The following is a 23,224-nucleotide window of genomic DNA, read 5'->3' as shown; positions in this document are numbered from 1 at the left end:
AAAAAAAAAAAAAAAATTCCAAGATCTATACTTCATTATGGTAGTTTTTATATTGGTTTTGTACTTAGACTTCTACTTTATACATAGTGTTCTGGAGATTTATTGGTATATTTAAAGCATCAAAAATAGTGGTTTGAAACAGCCAATTTGTTTTGCTCACAATTTCGTGGCCAGAATTCAGGGCTTTAGATCTCATCTGGGGATCTCATCTCTGCCACACTACTTAGAGTGGCTCACCTGGGCCTGGAGGATCCATTTCCAACATGGCTCACTCATGGCTGGCAAGGTGGTGCTGCCTGTTGACGAGGAGCTTAGCTGGGGCTGCCCATCAAAGTCTTCGTTTTCTCCCCATGTAGACCTTTCCACAGTGCTTGGAGTTCCTCACAGGGACAGTAGCTGGGTTGTACCTGTGTACAGGTATTCCTTGGAAGATGGAGTATTCCAAGATACAGGAAGTGAAAGCTGCCCATCTTCTAAGGCCTGGGCTCCGTTGGTCAAAGCAGAGCGGGGCTCTAATGAGTCTTCACCAGCTTGCCCCTCTCTGACCCACAAACCCCAGGCATCTAGATTAGAAATGGTGGCAAATTCCGTACCACTCTTCCCTGAGAAGTGTGTCTCTGCCCCTCGAGTTGGGCAGGTTCACTCCTCACTGGCCCTGCTTCTGCTCTCTTCCTTTCCCTTTTGGCCCCCTCTCTTTAGGTCACAGCGCTCCTAGGTTGGCCTTGTGTTCTCAGAGGTGGACATACTTCTGAAGATCCTAGCTCACTTCCATCGAGCTCCTTCTGGCTTGTTGAGTCTCTGCAAAAGATTTCCATGCAACCTTCATAATAGCCCAGTAAGCCAGATTCTAGTCTCACTATTAGATGAAGAATGGCATTTTTGGAAGTACATTTCTTATCCAGCATCACATTTCATCTTTGGAATATCCAAACCCTGTAGTGATCGATTACCCTTGTTCTTTTGGCCACTGGAATGTTGTACATGGATTAGTCTTGACCAGAGTTGCCTTGAGTTGATACAGTGAGCTGGCTATTTGCTGTAGCTGGCAGAGAGAGGTTTAACAGGCTTACTCACCAGGGGAGCAAAGAGATTTTATTAGGAAAACAGGATTTTTATCTGAGCGTATTTATCTGTGGAAAGCAGACCATTTAGTAGCTGATTAACCTGTAGAAAAACAGATGAAAGTGTGTGACTCTTCGTCCCAAACAGTCTTAACATCAGGGTGTGGGGGGTGGAAATCAGATCAGAAAGCCTGACTTCAGGGACTTCCTTGGTGGTCCAGTGGTTAAGACTTCACCTTCCAGTGCAGGGGGTGTGGATTCAATCCCTGGTTGGGGAGCTAAGTTCCCACATGCCTTGCCCCCAGAAAACCAAAACAGAAAACAGAAGCAATATTGTAACAAATTCAATGAAGACTTTAAAAGTGGTCTAAAAAAAATCTTAAAAAAACCCAGAAAGCTTGACTTCATTCTTGGAGTTTTGGTTTCCCTATGTGTAAAACAGGATTGAAAAGTCTTTACAGTAAAGGAGTTTTTTTCACACCATTAAAATAACAATGTATAAATCTATAGGAAAGGGAGGAAAAAAAACTTTGGTGGTTCCTACCAATAACATACTCGTACATCATCTTCTGCATTCATCAACAAGTATCCATGTCACATAGGCACACAGACATTTTAGACAGACTTGAAATCATACTTTTTAACCCTTTTTTCATTCACTGTACTTTTGAGTTTTTCTCCTTTGTCATTTAAGTATTCTTTGGGAGTGTAACTTTTAATGGCTGCCCGATATTCTTGGGTATGTGAGGAACATTTCAGGTCTTGGTCCCAGGGAGCCTTGTTGGGGTGACCTCCAAGTCATGTCCATCAACATGACTATCAGCCACAGTAGCACTCGCTCACCTCTTCCGAGGTGCCCTGCCTCCGTTCTTAACCCCTCAGTCTGTTCTCCATACGGAGGCAAGAGACATCTTTGTAAAGCTAGAATCGGCTCAGAACAGGCCTCCCCACCCCCCTGCACTTAGGATTAAGCCTTGTTTGATCTGGCTTCTGGCCTCCCCTCTCCCCTTGCCTTGTGCGTGCCATGTCTCAGCAGAGCGGCCCCTTTCTGCCCCACAGATATGCCAAGCTCAGGACCCACCGCAGGCCGCTGGCTTTTTTCTGTTCTGTCAGCATGGGTACAGCCGCCTCTTTCAGGCTCAGTTTCAGCATTGGAGCCCTTTTCCTCCACCCCGACGCAGGCAGATTTCTCAGGTCCTGTGGGGAGAGGTCCCACAGAAGCCAGCTTTGCCTTCGCTGAGCAGATCCGAAGCTGTTCCAAGTAGGCCATAGTGTAAGTGACCCTCCTGACTTCCCTCAGGATTGGTGCCGGCTCCCTAAGGGCGCCTGTCCCCTGACTTGAGTGAGTGTACGAATGGCTGAGGGTTTCCCAGGTGGCGCTAGCGGTAAAGAACCTGCCTGCCAAATGCAGGAGACACGAGACGTGGGTTCAGATCCTGGGTCGGGAAGATCCATTGGAGGAGGGCATGGCAACCCACTCCAGTATTCTGGCCTGGAGAATTCCATGGATAGAAGACCCTGGCAGGCTAGAGTCCGTGGGGTTGCAGAGAGTCGGACACGACTGAAGTGACTGAGCATGCACGCAAGCAGGACTGGCTGAGGAAGGTGATTACATGACAAGACCTTGGCGGTCAGAAGTCTTTGCGTCTCACAGAACGATTGGGCTGCCCCTCTGCGGCTCCCCTCAGATGTCTCATTTTGGTAGTGCCCTCGAGGATGGCTTTTCATCGCTGCTTCCCTTCAGCCTCCTTGTCTGGAGACAATGTGGAATTTCTCCCAGCCCAAGATGTCGGCAGACTGGGAGCAGCCCTTCCTAGGACTGTGCTCTCAGCTGCTGGCATGGGCCCCCAATTGTTCCCCACAGAACAATGGCCACTCTTTTTGGCCAGGAAGGGGAGCTCATGAAAGGAGCATTTCTTTGGATGCTTGAGAGCTTTGCGGCCACCCCGCCTGCGTGAGATGAACTGCAGTTTCTTCCTGCCTCAAGTGGGTGTTCCCTGGCTCTGAATGGCTCCCTTGTGAACAGGGCACACCGGGAAATGCGGGTTGGCGAAGGAAGGCATCCTTGGGGGTGGGTCGTCAGAATGGCATTTGCCCAGACACATCAGCTCAAATACTTACTGAATATATAGGCTTCTATGTTTTAGGGGGGAAAAAAATTACTGACGATGACTGAAAGAACACGACAGAGATCAACAGAAATGGTTGATCTCAGGGCTTGGGATTGACGGGCTGATTCTGAGAATTTTACTAGTGGCTATAGTTATGCTCAGCTGTCCCTTACTTTGGGAGGAAAATGATGAATTTTTGTTTTTTTTTTTTCAGATGAGAACAGTTAATATCAGGTAAAATGCTTCGTAGTTCAGACCAGAGGGTCACCGATTAGGCTGGACAAGTTGTGTTCAAGATGTGATCCCGTGGCCTTGGCCTTTGTGGCATTGGACCTGTTCTGGTGTGAGCTTTGAATGTCATGCAGCAGGACCAATGATCGTGTTTCAGCAAAGCAAAGTGTGTCCACCCTGGTTCCTTCTCCTCTGTGGGGGCAAAGCCTTGGCCCTTTGACCTCCAGTCAGAGGCTCTTCCTGTTGGCATGTGCCATCTCCCCACAGCCTAGCCATGTGACTGCCCATGTGCATCATTTGCAGAAGTTGAGCTTGGCCGCAGAGCAGATTTGTCTTATTGTCATAGTCCACAGCCAGATACAGGCTCACCCTGAATCTGAGTCAGTGCCATGGTGGGGGCAGGGGCCTAGGAACTGGAACCTGAGTCCATCAGAAGGACTGTTGCCTTCACCCTGAGCAGCACAGGAGCCCACCGCACAGTCGCTTCATGTGCCAGTACCTTCAGAGTGTTCCCTGTGGTTCCCAGCCATAGACAGGTGGTCTGTAGCTTTTCTGAGGGGAGAGGGCCTGAAGGGTCCAGGAACCAGTGACCAGGTCTGAGGGAAGGCAGGGGCTTAGCCAGGGCAGGCTGCTCAGAGGCCCAAGCAGTGTGGTGTCACAGGGCAGCAGTTTGTGCCTCTGTGAAATGGGCCCCTGAGAACACCCTCTGCTGGAACATCAGTTAGGTATTCAGGGAAGGGCCCAGGCCAATCCCCTGGGACTGTCCTGGCTCAAGGTGTTGGTTGGAAGGTGCCAGAGGACCCTGCAAAATGTTTGTAGTCTCAGGGACTTCTCACCGAATGAGGAGAAGTTTCTTGATTATACGTAATTCCTAAGATCCCTCTTTGCTGGCTGTCATCAGCCTCCAAGTGACATGAGTATGAAAGTGCTCATCCATCTTTCTGGAGTCTCTGCTTGCCGTTTATAAGTCCCGTAATACCTGCATGGATAAGATACCACTTAGTGGGTTCTGAATGATAAAACTTAGGTTTTCTTGGTTTTCGGAGGCAGTGATCATAAGAATTAATTAGGCCCTAGTGAGAGTGCAACTCCTCAGTTTTGTCTTTCAGTTCTGCCTAGCTCTGCGTCCCAGACTGTGGGCAGATACCTGCTCTTTGATGAAGGGCCAAGTAATAGAAGCTCCTCTGCCCATTTGTTCTTCTAGGTGTGGAAGGATACTGATTTGGGGTGAGAGACTCTACGTATGTTGCATGGTGTTTTAACACAGGTCTTTTTTCATACTGTGTGGTTGACAGGCCTACTGTGTAAGAGAAAGCATGAGATAAGCAATTGGAGAGAATGTCTGAGAACTGAATAGGAAGTCAATTACTAGTCATTTGCTAGTATAGACTGAGGCGTGACCAAAACCTTCCCATTTGGTAGTTCCCCTGTCCTTGGTCATGGTGATTAACTGCGGGCATCACAGGGCAGGTAGTCTTTAGAACTCCTTGTGGGTCTGCTCAGGTTTTGTGATTTTGATTCAGTGATTTGATTCCAATGTTTTTGATCAAGACCTGTAAAACTGGGTGTATCGCTGTTCAAAATCTTGTTTTCCTCCGTGCCGGGCTTACCTTAGGTCTCAGAAGCATGGTCTCTCTGAGGGTTGCTGAAACTGACAAGTTTTCTGGCTCTTTCTGGGTGACCTGTGATCTGGAGCTTGTGATGTCAAGTCAGGCTTCCTCCTGCAGTTTCTGCCTCCTGTTCCCATTGCCTGAAGTCTCCTTTCCAAGGTGGCTGCTTTAGAAGGTCAGCAGGCCTTGCATTCCACAACTCTCAGGCTGTGCTGGTATTTAATAGGGTCGGGGGAGAGGGCTGGGTGACTCGAAACCCTGGGGGAGTTCCATGTCCAGGACAGCCTGTTACCCTAAATGCAGGTGCTGCTGCTGTGAGCACTTCACACAGTGCTCTGATTCCTGTTTCTTGCCTGCCTAGGAATGGCAGAGCCTAGCAGCTCTCAGGGGTTAGTCGTGGCTGGCTACAATACAGTGAGCACAGAAATTTCTGTGCGCGTAAACGAAGGATTCCGAGGATGGTCAGAATCTCATGTGCAAATGGGCCGGGATCAGTCGCACCTGTTTTAGACTTGGAGGAGGTGAGTGCTGGCTGTGAGCTGTCACTGACAGTGGGTTCTCCCCACCCCCATGCCCCCTCGATGTTTTCATCCACTCTTAGCAAACAGGTCTTAACAGGTAAGCAAGTCCCTGAGGGTCCGCAGCCTTGGCCTGCTTCCCTTAGAGGGCCCTGGCTTCCTCTTCCTATGGCCTCTCCGCTCTCCTTTGATGCTTTGAGTTTCTGCTTTGGGCTATGAACAGGGAGACAAGGCCTCAGTGTCTGCTGGGTCCGAGGCCAGTTGGGCAGGACGATACGGGAGTGGAGCCTGGACACACCCTGGACCCATTCCTGTGGCTGTGAGCCTCACAATGTGTGCTGTGTCCTCCCTCAGCCCAGAGGGGTGGGCAGGGAGCCAGCACTGGCAGAGTCCAGCGTGTGCCTGGCCCTGTGATCATATAAGGTTGGCATCTTCCCCCTGTTTTTAGATATGAGAAAACTGAGGCTGGATGAAGCTTCAGACTACCTGGAGCTGGGAGTCAGCCAAGAGCTCTTGAAGATGGGGCTTCCCTTTGGGTAGGGTGTTATTATAGAGATGAGTCCTGGCTTGTCACAGGCGCTGTGTCTCTGAGAAGGAACTTTCATATCCTGCTTCACCCTCAGGCCCTAAGAGGAAAAGTGGTCTGGAACTGGGAAGTTTTGAAAGCTGGGGAGGATGTCTGGAGTTCCCGTGGACTTGGAGGGGGTCTCGTGCTTTGTCAAGGTAGAGCAGGTGTTGCATCTCAGAGCGTTTCCTCGACTGAGGGCCCTTGAGAGGGAGGGGCAGCTGGTGGAATCCTTGGGGACGTGGACACTGCCAGGTCTTCAGGCATGTTCAGTCTTCCCAGTTCAGGGACTTTCCCTAAAATGACCTTGAAAACGCAGAGGTGCCAGCTTACCTGTGTCTTGGCTAGGTTTCTTGTGCAACTTGGATTTGTTTTGCTTCCTGTGGCCCCTCTATTAAAATGAATCAGTGCCAGCCAAAGTGCAGCCTGGATCTGATGTTTGCAGCACCAAGACGCTCAGAGATGCATGGACTTCAGTCTGTGCACATTAGTACCTCTCCTTCCTGTCTGAGAAGGACCCACGACACTGGGGACTGTTTGCCTTAGGGCTGTAGATCCGGGGGGAACACCTGCCCTTTGGCCAGGGCTCCGGGACTCCGAGGAGCGAGAATTTGCAGAAGGGAAGGCAGGTGCAGGTTGGAGTGACTTGGCTCTGTTTTTCTGACTTGGCTTACCACGTATCTATAAAGCTGAGGGTAGACCGTAGTGAAAGAAATCATTTCCATAACCAAAATAAAGCTACACAATCTGCTCTTTCATTTCCTGGTTTGAGATTGAGCATTATAACTTGCTTTTTGGTAAAACCTGGGGTTTTCTTTCATGTTTGTTATTTATGTTAATACATTATTAACATGTTAAAATGTTACTTGGCATAGTCTAAAGAAGACTGGCTGGATGGGGAGTCTTGGCCAACCTGGGTTTATTCCTTGGAAATGTCTGACAGCAGAACTGTGGCTCTTGGGGTCAGCAGAACCAGAAGCGAGCAGGCAGGTTGGCTTGAGGAGGTGGGTGCCCTTCTCTGTCATAGACTGCCCTTACATAACCGAGACGGACTTGAAGAAGCACTGGGACTGCTCACTCATCTGTGCTGCTGGGACATGCAGGGCTGGGCGCAGGCCTAACTGCCTGACCACTGAGGCTAGCCTCCTGGCAGCCACCCGGAGCCTCTCCTGGTCTCTCTTGCCCCTGTTCCATCTTCTCTACAGGTGGCTCCTGCTTGGCTGACTTCACCCAGAGCTCCATCTGGCCTTCCCTTTCTCCTTTTTCTGTCTTGCAGGTGTGCTGTCATCCCAGTGGTGGTCATCGGGATGGAGTGGGGTTAGGAGAAACGGCCATGGGTGGTTGGAGAGCTGGGTCTACACCCTGGCTCACCCACTGTCTTCCTCTCAGCACCGCAGTCCCTCCCTCACCCCTGGGAAACATCTCATGGTCCCCTGACTACTCCATTTGGCCTTACACCTTTGCTTCACATTTTTCACAAATCTGGATCATTCAGCCTTTGCTTTAAATGTTTATATGTGGATGTGGCAGTTTTTGTATTTAGCATACATGAACTGAAAAAACGTAAAGCATGGGTTTTTCAGTCAAAGCAGTTGTAATAAATATTTTTGTAGCGAAAAAGATTGTAAGGGAAGAATATATTTAGTATTTTCCATGGATTTGAAGACACCTGTGTTTACAGTAAAATAACTATACAGTTATATACAGTATATATTTTACTGTATATAACTATACAGTAAAATGTATGTCTGATATTGATTGCATCTGCAGTGCATGGTGAGTGATGAGATGGGTGCGTCTTGATGGGTATATTAATTAGATGGAATGTGTTCACAGACCCTCTGAACTCAGTGGTTCAGAGAGCAATCAGTAAAGGGCAACTCCTAATAATGTTACATGTCTTCTCATGGTTTGTTTGCTGGAGGTAGGAAATCTGTTTCATAAGCGGGGTAAACTTCGGGTCTCTGATGAGGTTGATGGAATGGCGTGCCACGTGGACGTCCACCTGGGGCCCGGCTGGGAAGAGTAGGTACAAGTTCAGGGTCTCCTCCCCAGTCATGTAGCCACCTGGCTAATTAGAAGGAGGAAGCCAAAAAGAGGAGGAAGCCTGAGGAACTAGGGCCCCTGGGGAACCCAACAGGCATAGCTCTGGCCTTCCTGCCGCAGGGAGGGAAGCCCGTTAAGGTGTCCCTCTCCTGAGAAGCAGTGACCACGAAGGGCAGTCCCTGGGCTGAGGCTGGCAGTGAGACATACTCTCTGTTGGCCAGCGTGTCTCTGCACTGGATAGACAGGACAGTAGAGCTGAGTGCCTTGAGGCAGACCACAGAGTGGGTCCCCCCTTTCTTGCACGGGGGGCCGGAGGAGGTATGTCCCAAAGGTGAGAGGAGTCATAGTGGGGCCTGGACAAGAGGTGAGTCTCATTTCCCTCTCGTCAGCTGATGGTAGAAGTTTTTATGGTGGCATTCCCTTGGGGGGCTTTACGTAGTACCAGTCACGTCCCAGTGGAAGAGGACTTCGGCCCTGAAATAAGTCTGGGAGGTGCTGCTGGGTGGAAAAGGGGATGAGCTCCCGAGGCCTGCTTCTGTGCTCCGGCTTTCCGAGGGCAGAGGTGAGCTCCGTGTATTTTCCAAACGAAGCCTACTACAGAACTCTTTCTGAGAGAGACCAGAGGTCCTTGGGATGCCTCTGGTAAACATTCTTCTTAGAGCCATTGTTTCCATTCCCCCCTCTCTGGGCATTGCAGTTTTGCTTGAGATTTGAAAAGCAGGGTTAACGGGGACATAAGCTACAGCTAACCAGATGTGCCCCATCGCACAGGAATGTAGTGTGGCATTTGTAAAATGAGTCACTTGGGGGCACTGAGCTGTCCCTGCACCCCACTGCGTTTCTGCTTCTGGGCAGGAAAGGCCCTCCAGGCCAAGCGTAGGATGTGAGCAAAGTTTTGGTGTCTGTGGAGGGCCAGGGGAGAAGTCTGAGGTGAGGGTGGAAAGGAGTGCTGAGGAAGGAGGCCCTCGGGCTGGATCCTGCAAGCAGAGTGGGTGAGCAGGTGGCAGGCGTGTCACTGGTGTAAAAGCCTGCAACACGCTTGAGCTTTGTGGCATCAGACCTATGCCAGCACTGCCATCCCCCCACTGTGACTCTCTTGGGCGAGTCATTGGTCTTCCACGCTAGTCCATCGGGCGGCCCCAGTCTTTTGTGACAGGTGAAGCGGAGGTGGTTCCTCCATCAGGAATTCTGAATTGTACCTCAGGCCTGCCCCACAGGCTAGGCCCCTGGTTAGCTGTTGTGATCACGTGATGCAGTGAGCGCAGCGACTAACTCACACTGATGTCTCTCGTAGGTATCAGCCGCGGGGAAGGAGGCCTTACCATCCTGGCTGCACTGGGACCCGCAGAGCCACACCCTGGAGGGTCTCCCCCTCGACACCGATAAGGGGGTGCATTACATTTCAGTCAGCGCTGCACGACTGGAGGCCAACGGAAGCCACGTCCCCCAGACTTCCAGCGTGTTCTCTATCGAGGTCTACCCTGAAGACCACAGCGAGCCACAGTCGGTGAGGGCGGCCTCACCAGACCCCGGCGAGGTGGTGTCCTCGGTCTGTGCTGCCGACGAACCCGTGACTGTCCTGACAGTCATTCTGGATGCTGACCTCACCAAGATGACCCCAAAGCAAAGGATCGACTTGCTGCACCGGATGCGGGGCTTCTCCGAAGTGGAGCTACACAACATGAAGCTGGTGCCTGTGGTGAACAACAGGCTGTTTGACATGTCGGCTTTCATGGCAGGCCCAGGCAATGCAAAGAAGGTGGTGGAGAACGGGGCCCTGCTCTCCTGGAAGCTGGGCTGCGCCCTGAACCAGAATAGTGTGCCTGACATTCGTGGCGTGGAGGTCCCTGCCAGGGAGGGTGCCATGTCTGCCCAGCTCGGGTACCCCGTGGTGGGCTGGCACATCGCCAACAAGAAACCCCCTCTTCCCAAACGCATCCGGAGGCAGATCCATGCCACACCCACGCCTGTCACGGCCATTGGGCCCCCCACCACGGCCATCCAGGAGCCACCGTCCAGAATTGTGCCCACCCCCACGTCTCCAGCCATTGCTCCTCCAACTGAGACCATGGCTCCTCCGGTCAGGGACCCTGTTCCTGGGAAGCCCACAGTCACCATTCGGACTCGAGGTGCCATTATTCAGACGCCAACCCTTGGCCCCATCCAGCCTACTCGGGTGTCAGAAGCTGGCACCACAGTTCCCGGCCAGATCCGCCCAACAATGACCATTCCTGGCTACGTGGAGCCCACGGCAGTCATCACCCCTCCCACGACAACCACCAAGAAGCCACGAGTGTCTACACCCAGACCGGCCACACCTTCTACTGACTCCACCACCACCACTCGAAGGCCGACCAAGAAGCCGCGGACACCCCGACCAGTGCCCCGGGGCACCACCAAGGCGCCCATCACCAGACTGGAAACTGCCTCCCCGCCGACGCGCATCCGCACCACCACCAGCGGGGTGCCCCGCGGAGGGGAGCCCAACCAGCGCCCGGAGCTCAAGAACCACATCGACAGGGTGGACGCCTGGGTCGGCACCTACTTTGAGGTGAAGATCCCGTCGGACACCTTCTACGACAACGAGGACACCACCACTGATAAGCTGAAGCTGACCCTGAAGCTGCGGGAGCAGCAGCTGGTAGGCGAGAAGTCGTGGGTGCAGTTCAACAGCAACAGCCAGCTCATGTACGGCCTGCCGGACAGCAGCCACGTGGGCAAGCACGAGTACTTCATGCACGCCGCGGACAAGGGGGGCCTGTCGGCGGTGGACGCCTTCGAGATCCATGTGCACAGGCGCCCGCAAGGGGACCGGGCTCCCGCACGCTTCAAGGCCAGGTTGATGGGTGACCCCGCCGCTGTGACGGACGACATTCACAAGAAGATCGCCCTGGTGAAGAAGCTGGCCTTTGCCTTCGGGGACCGCAACTGCAGCACCATCACCCTGCAGAACATCACCCGGGGCTCCATCGTGGTGGAGTGGACCAACAATACCCTGCCCCTGGAGCCCTGCCCCAAGGAGCAGATCACGGCGCTGAGCCGGAGGATCGCCGAGGATGACGGGAAGCCTCGAGCTGCCTTCGCCAACGCACTGGAGCCCGACTTTCAGGCCATGAGCATCGCAGTGACGGGTTCTGGCAGCTGCCGGCATCTCCAGTTTGTCCCAGTGGCGCCACCCAGGAGGGTGCCTTCAGAGGCACCAGCCACGGAGGTGCCAGACCGGGACCCTGAGAAGAGCAGTGAGGACGACGTGTACTTGCACACAGTCATCCCGGCTGTGGTGGTGGCGGCCATCCTGCTCATCGCGGGCATCATTGCCATGATCTGCTACCGCAAGAAGCGGAAGGGCAAGCTCACTCTGGAGGACCAAGCCACCTTTATCAAGAAGGGGGTGCCCATCATCTTTGCGGATGAGCTGGACGACTCCAAGCCCCCGCCCTCCTCCAGCATGCCGCTGATCCTGCAGGAGGAGAAAGCCCCTCTCCCCCCTCCCGAGTACCCCAACCAGAGTGTGCCCGAGACCACTCCCCTGAACCAGGACACCGTGGGAGAGTACGCGCCCCTGCGGGATGAGGATCCCAGCGCGCCGCCCTACCAGCCCCCGCCGCCCTTCACAGCCCCCATGGAGGGCAAGGGCTCCCGGCCCAAGAACATGACCCCCTACCGGTCGCCCCCTCCCTATGTGCCCCCTTAACCCACAAGCGCCTGGGTGGAGGTAGGGGTAGGGCAGGGCCCTGGAGAAAACACGGTGTTGTCTGTGGAGACCGGTGGCCTGCAGACCATCGCCCACTGGGAGCCGACACCTGACCTAGCACACACTGACACACACACGGGGCCTGGACAAGCCCGCCCTCTCCGGTCCTCCTAAACCCCAAAGCCGCTGGAGAGACTTTGGGGACATTTTTTTTTCCTTTTACTTTTTGCCTAACAGCTTCTTGTTTGTTCATAGAAAATCCTTCGCTGCGTTTGTCGAAGGCTGGCTGGCTCTGAAAGCACCGTCTGGGGTAGAGGTAGATGGAGGGAGCGAGGAACCGTGAACGAGCCCGCAGGCAGTGCTGGGCGGCCTCCCGGCGGCTCTCTGCGTTTTGCCTTTAACACTAACTGTACTGTTTTTTTCTATTCACGTGTGTCTAGCTGCAGGATGTAACATGGAAAACAGTAGCTAAAGATTAAATTCAAAAGACTTTCAGACGTTAAGGTTAAGTTTTTACATTTAATCTGCTGTTTACCTAAACTTGTATGTATCATTTGGGGGTGGGTATGGGAAATTGCTTTGCTAAAAATAAGCTCCCAGGGTGTTTCAAACTTAAGAGAAGACCAAGGGACAGTATTTTTTATCAAAGGAATCCTATTTTTTCACACTACGTAAACTTGGTTGCTCTGATACCCCAGAGAGCCCGCCTGGGGGCCTCCTGGCCCTGGCTTAGGGGCCAGGGCCCTGGTGCTGGGCTTGCTGTCCCACCGTTGCCAGGGGCTGGAAGCTGGAGGGGGCCTCTTAGGCCAAGGACATCCACACCCCCAACCCCATGCACGCTAGCAGCCCACCACCAAGGGGTCTTCATTTCCATGGAAAGGGGACTCCGAGAGGTGGCGGTGGCCGTGGCCCCCAACCTAGGTGCTCCAGGGTGGGCCAGCTGCTCGTGGGGACGGCTGGGGAGGTCGAGGAACTCGACCACATCAATCTGTTTTCTTTTATCCTTCTTCTGTGTGTGGTTTTTTTTCTCCCCCCACCCCCCCTGCCCCAAGGAATATCATGGTTTTTGAAACACTCAGTGGGGGACATTTTGGTGAAGATGCAATATTTTTATGTCATGTGATGCTCTTTCCTCACTTGACCTTGGCCACTTTGTCCCAGCAGTCCACAGCCCCACCCTGACCCACATCACCCCCTTCTCTGGCGCTCCAGTCCCAGGCCTTGGGCCTGAACAGCTGGGCAAGGTCTGGTGGCTGGGAAGGAGTGCCAGCAATAGTTCATAGTAAAAAATCTGTGGGCTCTCGAAGCTAATTTTTTACTAAAGTTTTTATACAGCCTCAAATTGTTTTATTAAAAAAAAAAGATTAAAAACGGTGATGCTTACAGCAGTTTGTACAAGCTCTTAGTGTTGATTCCATGGGACTGACGGCTTTGCTCATTTTGATTTTTTCCCCACCCCTTCTTTTCCTAATGGTTTAAATTCCAGAATTACACTGGGGCTCCTTTTGCCTTTTTTAGCAGAACGTCCGTCCATCCATCCGCATCTCTGTCCTGTGACTCAGGGGCACCCACTCAGTTTTGATTCTCCTCCTTTGGAAGAAACTGTTTTGAGCAGGACTTCTTGATGTCTGAGTTATTTTGGGTACCTTTTAGGGAGGAATGCCTTTTGCAATAATGTGTCCCTTGCGTGATCAAGGGCGGGTGGGTGGACCCAGGCTCCCAGTGCACGTCAAGCAGCCACTTCTAAGCCATATTGACCGTTTTGCAGAGGATTCGTGTGTGCTGCCTCAGGACGGGAGGGATGGTCAGAGTGGAGGGGTCTTCACTCTGCCCTTCTCTGGAGGGCGTTCCCCTGTGCACCTCCTCCCACAGGCCCAGCCTCTCTCTCCTGCCTGGCCCGCCCGGTGGGGTGAGCGGTGCCCCCCGGTGGGCGGAGCCTGTAGTGAGGGCTCGGTGGACCTGTGGTGACTGGCCCTTGTGCCTCCATGTCCTAATCCAAGCTGGAGTTCCCCCAGTGCCCCAGAGTCAGGTGTGCAAGCTGGGTCTGACCTGGTGGGATGATTTTTTTTTTGATGACCTCGCCAAAAAGATAAACAATTTCCAGTGTTCCAGGTGAGGGCTTTGAAAGGCCTTCCAAATAAGCTCCGTTGCCCCTAGCAACCCCACCATTGGGCATTGCCATGCAGAGACGTGGCTGGCCCAGAATGGCCTGTTGCCATAGCAACAGGAGGCAATGGGGCAGTGAACAGAATAACAACAGCAACAATGCCCTTGCAGGCAGCCTCCTCCCCTGAGCGCCTGGCTGGCAATGGTCTTTGGACTCTGTGAGACAGAGAGCCAATCTCACATTCAAGTGTTCACCAACCACTGACGTGTTTTTATTTCCTTCTATATGATTTTAAGATGTGTTTTCTGCATTCTGTATAGAAACATATCGAACTAAATAAAAGCAGTGTCTTTATTACAATGCCGTTGCCTCCAAGCATCTATTTCCCTGGCCCCTACACCACTTGAGTGTAGGGTGGGACTGGAGTCCATGTGACAGAGGGAAAGAGGGGGCCCAGCTAGGCCCACTCAGAGGTGGCCTTTGAGCAGCTGTTCGGATAGCCTTCACATCCTTACCATTTCTGTGCCTCTGAGAGGGGTGGTGGTTGGCACCAGAAGTTCTGGCAACCAGTGAACCGTTCCTAGCACCTCCTCTGCCTAAAACAGTTGAGACATAGCTTGTGCGTCAGTTTCCTCATCTGTAGTTGGGGGTGGGAGGAAGAATAGGCAGGAAAACCCAGTGAGACTGGGTTGGAGGGGAGGATGGTGCAAGAGGTCTTACTGGAGGAGGTGTGCCCCAGAGTGGGTCCCAGGCAGGGGTCCCTCAGGCTGGGCCCCTTGCCTACCACCTTGTGGGGTTGAGGCTGGCCAAACCTCCCAGGGAGTCTCCAGGCAGTTTGGCCTTGGCCTTGGAGTGGGGAGAAGGGAAGGGTGGTTTTCAGGCTCTTTTGCCCTCTTTGGGCCTATGGTTATAGTTTCTGGGGACCTGCCCCTCATAAGTGCCCTGCTGGGGATAGACAGGCCAGCTGGGTAGGCTTAGTATGACTTAGTGCCCAGGAAGGGTCGGGTTGTCCGAGGACACTGCTCAGGGTGTGGGAGGAAGGGGATTCAGCAGCTGTGTCTTCAGAGGCAGGATCAGGGGCCATTGGTCACGGAACAACTGGTGCCTCTTCTGGGCTCACTCCCACCGCCACAGGGCCCTCACCACCTACAGCCCCCAGGCTGCTGCTCTGCTTACAACCTTCAAGATCCAGTGCTGAGACTGGTCCTATGTTGCAGCTAGAACTCAGTCCCAGAGCAGGGAGTTGAGGGTCAGACAACTACTTGTAGGAGGAAAGTGGAAGTGTTAGTTGCTCAGTCATGTCCGATTCTTTGTGACCCTACGGAATGTAGCCCGCCAGGCTCCTCCGTCCATGGAACTGTCCAGGCAAGAATACTGCAGTGGGTTGCCATCTCCTTCTCCAGGGGATCTTCCCAACTCAGGGACTGAACTCGGGTCTCTTGCACTGCAGGCAGATTCTTTACCTTCTGAGCCACCAGTGCCTCATACTAAATACAACACTGATAAATTCCAGGAAAAGCTGTCCCTGGGAAAGAGTTCAGAGACACATACACCTCACCCCAGGACCCAGCAGCAGGGGCCTAGGAAGTGACCCTGCCCTTTGCTCTTTTGGCCTCAGGAAGTTCTGCTTAATGTTTAACCTAAAGCCAGTGGGTTGAGTGGACTCACTCTTGAACTCGAAGAAAGGGATTTCCGGTTTCAGCCAAGAACAGTAAGATCAGGGGGGTGGGCGCCAGAAAAGCCACAGGTTTCTCCCGCCTTTCTCTCCTTTAGAGATGTCTGATCTTGGCCTGGTGGGCCCCTACCCACCGCATTCTTGCCAGATCTCTGTGGCTTCACCTTGGTGGGGACAGGGACCATCTACTCATGTTTTTTTTCAAGCTAGAGTGGGTGGTGTAGGGCAGAGGCAGGAAAAAAAAGGATACAGTAAGGGAGAGGGAGCTGTCTGACCTACAGAAAGCTGCCTTCCCCTCTGCCTCTGACCCAGGGCAAGTTCCCAGGATCCTCGGGCCTGGCTTCCCCATCTGTGAGACAGGACGGTGTTGGTCTCCAAGGGATTCTGAGAAGTCCTGGGAACCGTGGGGTGGAGTCGGGATAACAAGTCACCCTGGTGCATCTGTCTCTAGAAAGGGCAGGGAATCCAAGCAAGGCTAGAAGACTCTTCCATCTCTCCTGGTGTAAAGGCACTGCCTCAGGCCAGGCCTGGGTCCTGGCATTGGCTGCAGAATACTAGCGTGTCTAAGAGTTCCTGGCCAGCCTCGTCTAGAACATCACCACTCTGGTGAGGACTGGAGGCTCCCTGTGACTCACCTTGTTCCCTGCAGGCAGAAAAGTCTCCTACAAGAGACACTTCCCTGGCTCCTCTAACGCATGGAAGGCCCCACTCAGGCCCCACTCACCTTTCAAAGGTGCGCTTCACTCCTCTCTATTACTGTATCTTAAAAATACAGATGGCTAAAGTTTTTAAGCTAACACTTCCTGCTGTTTCCCTCCTCAATCCACCATCTTGAGGGCAAGGGTCCAGGTACCGTGGCCAGTGCAAAACAGATTCAATTCTAAGTAGGTTTTTTTTTTTTTTTTCCCCAGATTGTAAAATTTTGTTCCTATGGTAGAGCAGCAACAAATTATTTGAAGCCCCCTCCCCTCACCCCAGGAGATAGGGGCACCCTCTTTGTGAGGATGTTAGCAGACCCAGAGAAGGTAGGGCAAGAGATTCAAAGTGAGGGTTCCCATCCGCTGGGAGTGGGGTGCTCCTGCACCTGCAGGCACCATGGAGACCTGGCCTCTGGGGCCCTTTCTAGCCCCTCTGCCCTCAGTTTCGGTGGTGGTGACCCTAAGATCACAGCTGAGATGGGGCGAAGTTGGTCTGTTTCTGTCCCTGTGAAGACTCCGTGTGTCCAGGAGGTGCCCCTGGCTGGTTTCTGGGCGGTCGGAGGGGCAGCTCTCAACCTTGGTAGTGATTTAGGTGTGTCCGTTGTGAGCCCTGCAGAGAGCCAACTGCCAGGCCCTCTGGGCCAAAGAGGAGGGACAGTGTCCACTGGCTCCCAGGAGGTGGCGCCATAGGCCGGAGTAAGCCTGACAGCAATGGGCAAGTCAGACCGTGGGCGGGGTTAAGTCACAGCTGGTTGGGGGGTAGTCTGGGAGCTGGGAGAGGCTGGCTGTGGGAGGGTGGAACCCCGCCTAGGGCAGGTTTGGAATTTGCCAAAAGGGCTGGGAATTGAGGCTGGGTCAGTCAGCTCCTTTTCCAGGGATCACACCCTATTTCCCTCCACACCTCTGTTGCACAAGGTCAGGGGAAAGGTGAAGAAAGGGGCTGGTTCCAGCCCACAAGGGCAGGGGTGGGGAGGTCCTGTGGGCGGTGGCAGCAGCTTGTCCCTGGGTGTGCCTGGGGGAGAGGACCAGCTTAGTTCTGAATGCACCGCCCTCAGGGAACACGTGCCTGGGCTTGGGGGATGTGGAAGTGGCTGGAGTCCTCCTCTTGTTTGAGGAGCACAAGGTGTACATGTGTGTAGTGGGGAGGCCAGCTCTGCGTCCCTGTGTCCACTACAGCGACTAGAGTGCAAATGAGAGATGGAGGAGCATCCGCTATGACCCCAGTGGTTCTGACTCAGCAGCCATTGTGCCTCCCGAGGCCAGCCCTGGGTCCCAGGCCTCTCCCCAGAGAGACCCTGGGCCAGGTAGGGCTAGGAGAGGGACACAGCTACCCCGTGAGCCCCAGGAAGATCTCTGGAGCAGATCCGGGGATGAGGGGGAGGGCTTGGTTGAAATGAGCAAAGACTGGGGGAGGGAAGGCTCAGTGGCAAGTGGAGGCTGTCCCCTCTTCAGCCTTCCTAGGATTCCTCAGTCTGCTATTAGCTTCTGGTCAGAAAGGGTATCACCTGGGAGAGCTGATGCCCATGCCGGCTCTGCCAACTGGGGGAGTTATCAGTACGTAACTCGCGGTGGTAACCCAGATGCTTCTGTACAACTGACACCTGCTGCTACCCACCCCAAAATCTGGGGAGACCTCTGTGTGACTTCAGCCCTCGCCTGGTCGAGTCTGCTTTGCCCACACACAGGGCTACAGGGGATGCCTGCAGTCCCTTCATGGAGGGTCAGCAGTCAGGGCCTCCAGAATCAGGACCTGGTTTGAGCAGCAGCAAGCAAAGGCCGGACTTGGAGACTGCAGCTTCAGTGAGGGTAGTGTGGGCTCAACGGTCTTAGTTTCTGTTGCATCCCTGGGGCCTAGCGTGATGCTGTCTTTGTCCTAGGGCTCAAAAGTGCCAAATTGAACTGAAATTTAAGTTTAACTACATTGAATTGAGTGAAATTGAAATCATCCATCCCGGAAGAGGCCTAAGGGACTGTGGACCTTTCTACTTGTCAAAAGGGTTTTGTTTCACTGACCTGTGCTATTCTGTCTATTTTTCCTGGAAGGCAGGAACTGTTCCAGTGACTCCTGGAAGCTTCCTGGACAAACCAACCCTATGTTAATCCACTCTGACCAGGAAAAGACAAAGCTCAATGCAGAGCATAGCTATGCCCCATGAAATCCCTGGTGGTAAAGGGTAATTCTCAGTAATGGGCTTGGATTTGCAGTAGGAGAGCCACAGAGTCTCACGAGGTAGGGTTCCCTTTAAAAGACTTCCCTGAAGACTGTGGAGCTGAGTCTGATGAAGGGGCTGAGCTAACTGTCCCTTTCCCGTGACCTGTCCAAATCATGTCTGAACCTCTGTTGCCTGGAGTAGGACACATGGGCTTGTCATGAGAGGGCATACAGACATGACTTGCCACCTGGGTCTGTTCCCCACCCCTTACCTCCGCATCTGTGGGACAGAGGTAGGTGGAGGCAACTCCATGGAAACTAGAATTCTAGTGGGAAGGATTGCAATGGGGATTGAGATAGTATTTTCTATAGTTTACAGGAAACCGTTTATATGCTTGTCTCTCCCATTCTGCAAACTGAACTCCTTAAGGGAAGGTCCCTTAGTCGTCACTGGGCCTGGTACTGAGTAAATACTGGCTTGGCACTGGCTGAAGGAGGATGAGTATGCGGGTATGCATAAATGAGATGCACAAAGCCAGCCTGGAGGCTTGTCTGAGGGAAGGCAGAGGGACAAGGAAAAGCAGTGTATTTTGACTTGGGCACTTACAACTTGGAGAAAGCATGTCTTCATTATTTTTTTCTTGTCACAACAAGCCTTTGGAAGCACATAACTCTAATAGCAATGGGGCTTAATGAGCTTTCTTGAGAGCACTGCATGGGCGGTGGGGCTAGGTTGGTGATAAACATTTCTGATGATTTTTTTCCCCCTGGTTCTTTTCACAGAATGCAAGTAAAGATTCGCACAGTGCAACAGGAAAGGAATTAGGCAGATGAGGCCTCCAGCAAGTTCTATACCTTTCAGTTTTGCTCCCTTTTCCTACTCTACCAAATGCATGGCTCATCTGAAGAAACTAGTACACAAACAAAAGTGTCCTGGCCAGCCCAGATGGGCTGCTGAGCAGGACACAGATCGATCGGGTTTCTTATTTGTAGCCAGCCTCATACCAGCCTGCGGCTTGCTAGGGGAGCTGCCTTATTGCTCGTGTTAGTGGGTGGTGCTGACAAACCTCAGCCAGGAGGGAAACCTGTTTCGTCGCGCTTCCTTCCTTCCTTCCTCTTCAGTTCTGTTTTTCCATCCCAGTGGAGGAATGCAGACAGGGATCCAGTTTCCTGAGTGGCTCCTCCCTGGGAGGTGAGACAGGCCTCAGCAGCACTACAACAAAACAGAAGAGCAGAGAGGTCAGGAGACCCCGGAAGCTGGATCTCCCAGTCTTTCTCTCTGAAACAGTCCACAGCCCGTGGCACCATGCCATCCAGAACTGTCCTCAGCCATCCATCGCATTCCCTCCCACCTCCATGCTCTCTGCCTCCCCTTCTTGCTGGTAAGGTTTGGCATTCTTTGTTACCCCCATCGGCATCTTCACCTTTGGCTCCTGAGCCTCCCTGCAGAGGTCACCATGCTGAAAGTAGTGGCCTGGGGTGAACTGGGCTCTGTGGGGAAGCAGGAAAGCCTCAGAGTTTGCACGCTGCCCGTCCTGTGCCTGGGCTTGCCTGCATGGCGCCTCACCCATTGGCCCAGCTGGCATCCAGGTGCAGGTTCCAAGGCCCTGCATCTCTTCAGGCTTTCAAGATTTGCCTCCCAATGACTAATCATTTCCACCAACTCCAGCAGCAAGCGGGCTCTGAACAGGCCTTTTTCTACCTGGAGAGATGTTTATTCCCCCCAGTTACATTTTCTTTCTGGTCTTTGAGTGTTTGAGAGCACAGGCTGGAGAAGTCAGTGGACGAGTATCCATCCATCAGTTCTATTTTGGCATGTAGACTGATTCTCCTTCCATCTGGGCTTTCTCCAAAATGACTGCTCTGGGTCATATGTCACATCGAAGTGGGAAGAAAATACCTTCGGCAAGTGAAGTTTAGGGGGCTTGGAAACTTCTGTAGGGGCTCCAGGTCCATCCTGTCCCTGGCTGGTCAGCAGCTGGACCCAGGAGGAAATGGTACCAGACATCCCAATTGCTGGTTTGTATAAACTTAGAGATTTGTGCATTCACTTATCATCAAGTCAAGCCTAGTGAATACTCCTAGTTAGTATAGGCAGCTCATCTATGACCCCTCTACCAGGAGACACTTTAGGCACAACCTCAGCACCCTCCCTGTTATTCATGAAGTGAATAACCCATACACAGTGACGCAGGAGCTAAATTCAAAGGTCCCTCTGGGGTCCTTTTAGCCTGGTGGTTGGTGAAGCCCTTGGAAGTGCCAGTGAGAGAAATGCCCAGAGCTGCCTAGAGAACTTAGCCCAACCAGCCACCCTGAAGATCTGCTGAAGGCCAGCCCAGGGAACAGGACAAGCCAGACAATGTCCTGCTCTTGAAGAGCCTCCACTCTTAAGTCAGAAGGAAGGAAACAACTCCTGGAACAGTAAATAAAAACCAGAGACTAAGTCAGAGCCCCAGACCACTAGAGGCCAGCGCCATACCGTGGTCATCAGGAGTCCCTGGGCCAAATGTGAGGGGTGGATGTGGACATGGCAGGCGTGTTCCTGCGGATGTTTCTCAGAGGAAGTGAAATTGACAGTTGGAAAGGAGGACAGGGGAACCACTAACCCACATTTCCAGGTCTCCACTGCACTGTACCCTTTGTTGCCAAGGCAGCAGAGACTCTGGAGGTCTGCTAACAGCCAACAATCCACTCTGAGGAGGGCAACTCCCTAGGCCCGCTGCCCAGGTAGGGCTAATTCTCCCCACTGGAACCAGGGGCGCGCAGATTTAAATCTGTGGGAAGCCATAGCTCTTATGGCTTTTACAAAAACAAACATCCTTTTCTCCCCCACTTTCAAGCAGTCCAGCCCACACTGACTGGTATCTGTGAGGCCAGAAGGGCCTGGGTCAGGCCAAGGTCAGGTCACTGGCCTGCTCATAGTGCCAGCGTACATGTTCTTCCCCAGGATAAAAGGTGTGGCACAAAATTCCCGAATCCCAGACCATCCACCAGAGAGAAACTAGTAATAAATTTGGCCATGTGTACACCAGGCCCTTGTTCTTGTGTTTTATTTGTTTCAGCCACTCCACTCTCACAATCCCCCACGTTAGAGGGGGCTAGTATTATAACTTTGCAGGCTAGGACATGGAGGCTTGGTGAGTTTAAGTCAGTTGCCAAGGTCCCATCTGGGAAGTGGCAGGGCTGAGGTGTGGATCCTTGAGGAGCCTAGATACACATACTCACCAGACACAAAGATGATCGAAACACAGGAGGAAACACAGTGAAGACTATCATAACATGGGCAGAGAGGCTCTCGTTGTTCCAGGCAGTCAGAGTTATGTAGTCAAGTCAGCAATCCAGGCTTCACAGAAACTCCATCCTAGAGGTCACAGGGAGCAGATCAGTATGCATGGGAAGGCCCAGCTAAGGTCTGTCCATCTGGTTATCAGTTCATAGGGATCCCTGAATTATTCCAGGTCGGGATAGAACTGCTGACATCCCATTTGATATATTCTCCATCATTAGGTTTCCCTGGTGGTTCAGACAGTAAAAAATCTGCCTGCAATGCAGGAGACCTGGGTTCAATCCCTGGGTCAGGAAGATTCCCTGGAAAAAGGCAAGGCAACCCACCCCAGTATTCTTTTTTTTTTTTTTTTCCCCCACTCCAGTATTCTTGCCTGGAGAATCCCATGTGCAGAGAAGCCCAACATTCAACAGTCCATGGATCACAAAGAGTTGGACAAGACTGAGTGACTAACACTTTCACTTTTCACTTCCATCATTAGGAAAGTTAGATGAATTTGTAAAATAGGTCCAAGTTTACTTAAGTTCTTCTACACAGCTGTGATTTATGTAGTTTGGAATATCTTCTAAGAAATAAGCTCTCTCAGGAAAGCACAGGTTTGTGTGAGAAGCAAGGAGTCAGAGTAGGATGCAAACACTGAAGTCTGTAAAAGTGAGGTATGGGAAAAGTAACTGGTAGGCTCTCAGGTCCATGCAGAGGCAGCCTGCAGCCCCTCATCTGACAGTCCCTGGGAACCACAGTCCAAAACCTCCAAGAAGTATCAACTCTCCCCCCTCCCCATCCTCAAGATCACTGTCCCAGGGCCTACTGAAGCAGCTTTCCATCTGGCTTCAGGCCAACCCTGACACACCGTCCACCTATCCCAGGTACACTTTCTGAGGTTCCCATCTCCCGGGACCAAACCTGGGCCTGAATCCCAGATGGTTGCCACCGTGCCACCTGGATAAAGTCTTCAATCCCCAGCTAGCCTTTGAGAACCTCCTAACCAGCCCCATATCTCAGCATCCTTTAAAATCTCCGTCCTTCCATGACATTGCGCCTCTGAACACTCTTCGTTCATTAGCGTTTCCAACTCAAACATCCTTTAACACCACACTCGGCGTCCCCTCTCTGAAGCCAACTCCCACGAAGTCTGCCAAAAGCTGGGACATTGAAGTTACCCAAACGAGAGCTCCCACGCCCAAGTTCCGCGAGTCAGAAAGCGCCACCGACTCCAGGGCAGGGCACGGAGTGACGCCCCCACGGACCCGTCTTGTCCGTGTCCTTCCAATCCTGGTTAGGTGGGACGCTGCTACCAACTCTCGCCGCACAGCACCCGCCGGCCGCGTCGGCCTTGAAGGGCGCATGCGCCGGCGCCTGTATCCCCGCGATCTAACCTCAGGCTCGTGGACTAAAGTCTTCACAGGCCGGCGGGAGCGCGCGCACGCGTGGAGGTGGGGGGGGGGGGCGTGTGCAGAGAGGGGCACGGGA

At 52.8% G+C, this 23,224-nt stretch overlaps 1 protein-coding gene and 1 long non-coding RNA gene across 7 annotated transcripts in view; one reads left to right on the top strand and one right to left on the bottom strand.

The window, feature by feature from the left end:
• The window catches only part of DAG1 (dystroglycan 1), a 48,924-nt gene extending 34,621 nt beyond the window's left edge, over window positions 1-14,303 (top strand). For all 6 annotated transcript variants that reach the window (XM_020916093.2, XM_020916089.2, XM_020916091.2 and 3 more), the window contains one exon: window positions 9,437-14,303. In XM_020916093.2, coding sequence (XP_020771752.2) covers window positions 9,437-11,836 — 2,400 coding nt within the window. In that variant the 3' untranslated portion in view covers window positions 11,837-14,303. The remainder of the gene's footprint in view (window positions 1-9,436) is intronic.
• Window positions 14,304-19,021: 4,718 nt separating this feature from the next.
• Window positions 19,022-23,143, bottom strand: LOC110152367 (uncharacterized). The gene is made up of 2 exons (XR_002318371.2): window positions 21,694-23,143; window positions 19,022-19,681 (listed from the first exon to the last, which is right to left on the bottom strand). It is a non-coding gene; the product is annotated as an uncharacterized lncRNA (long non-coding RNA).
• Window positions 23,144-23,224: the final 81 nt, after the last annotated feature.

This window comes from Odocoileus virginianus, chromosome 26 (assembly GCF_023699985.2).
Source record: "Odocoileus virginianus isolate 20LAN1187 ecotype Illinois chromosome 26, Ovbor_1.2, whole genome shotgun sequence".
In the NCBI taxonomy this organism is placed as follows: domain Eukaryota; kingdom Metazoa; phylum Chordata; class Mammalia; order Artiodactyla; family Cervidae; genus Odocoileus; species Odocoileus virginianus.
Note: the sequence above shows the minus strand (reverse complement) of the source record. Positions and strands in the feature narration are given on the sequence as shown.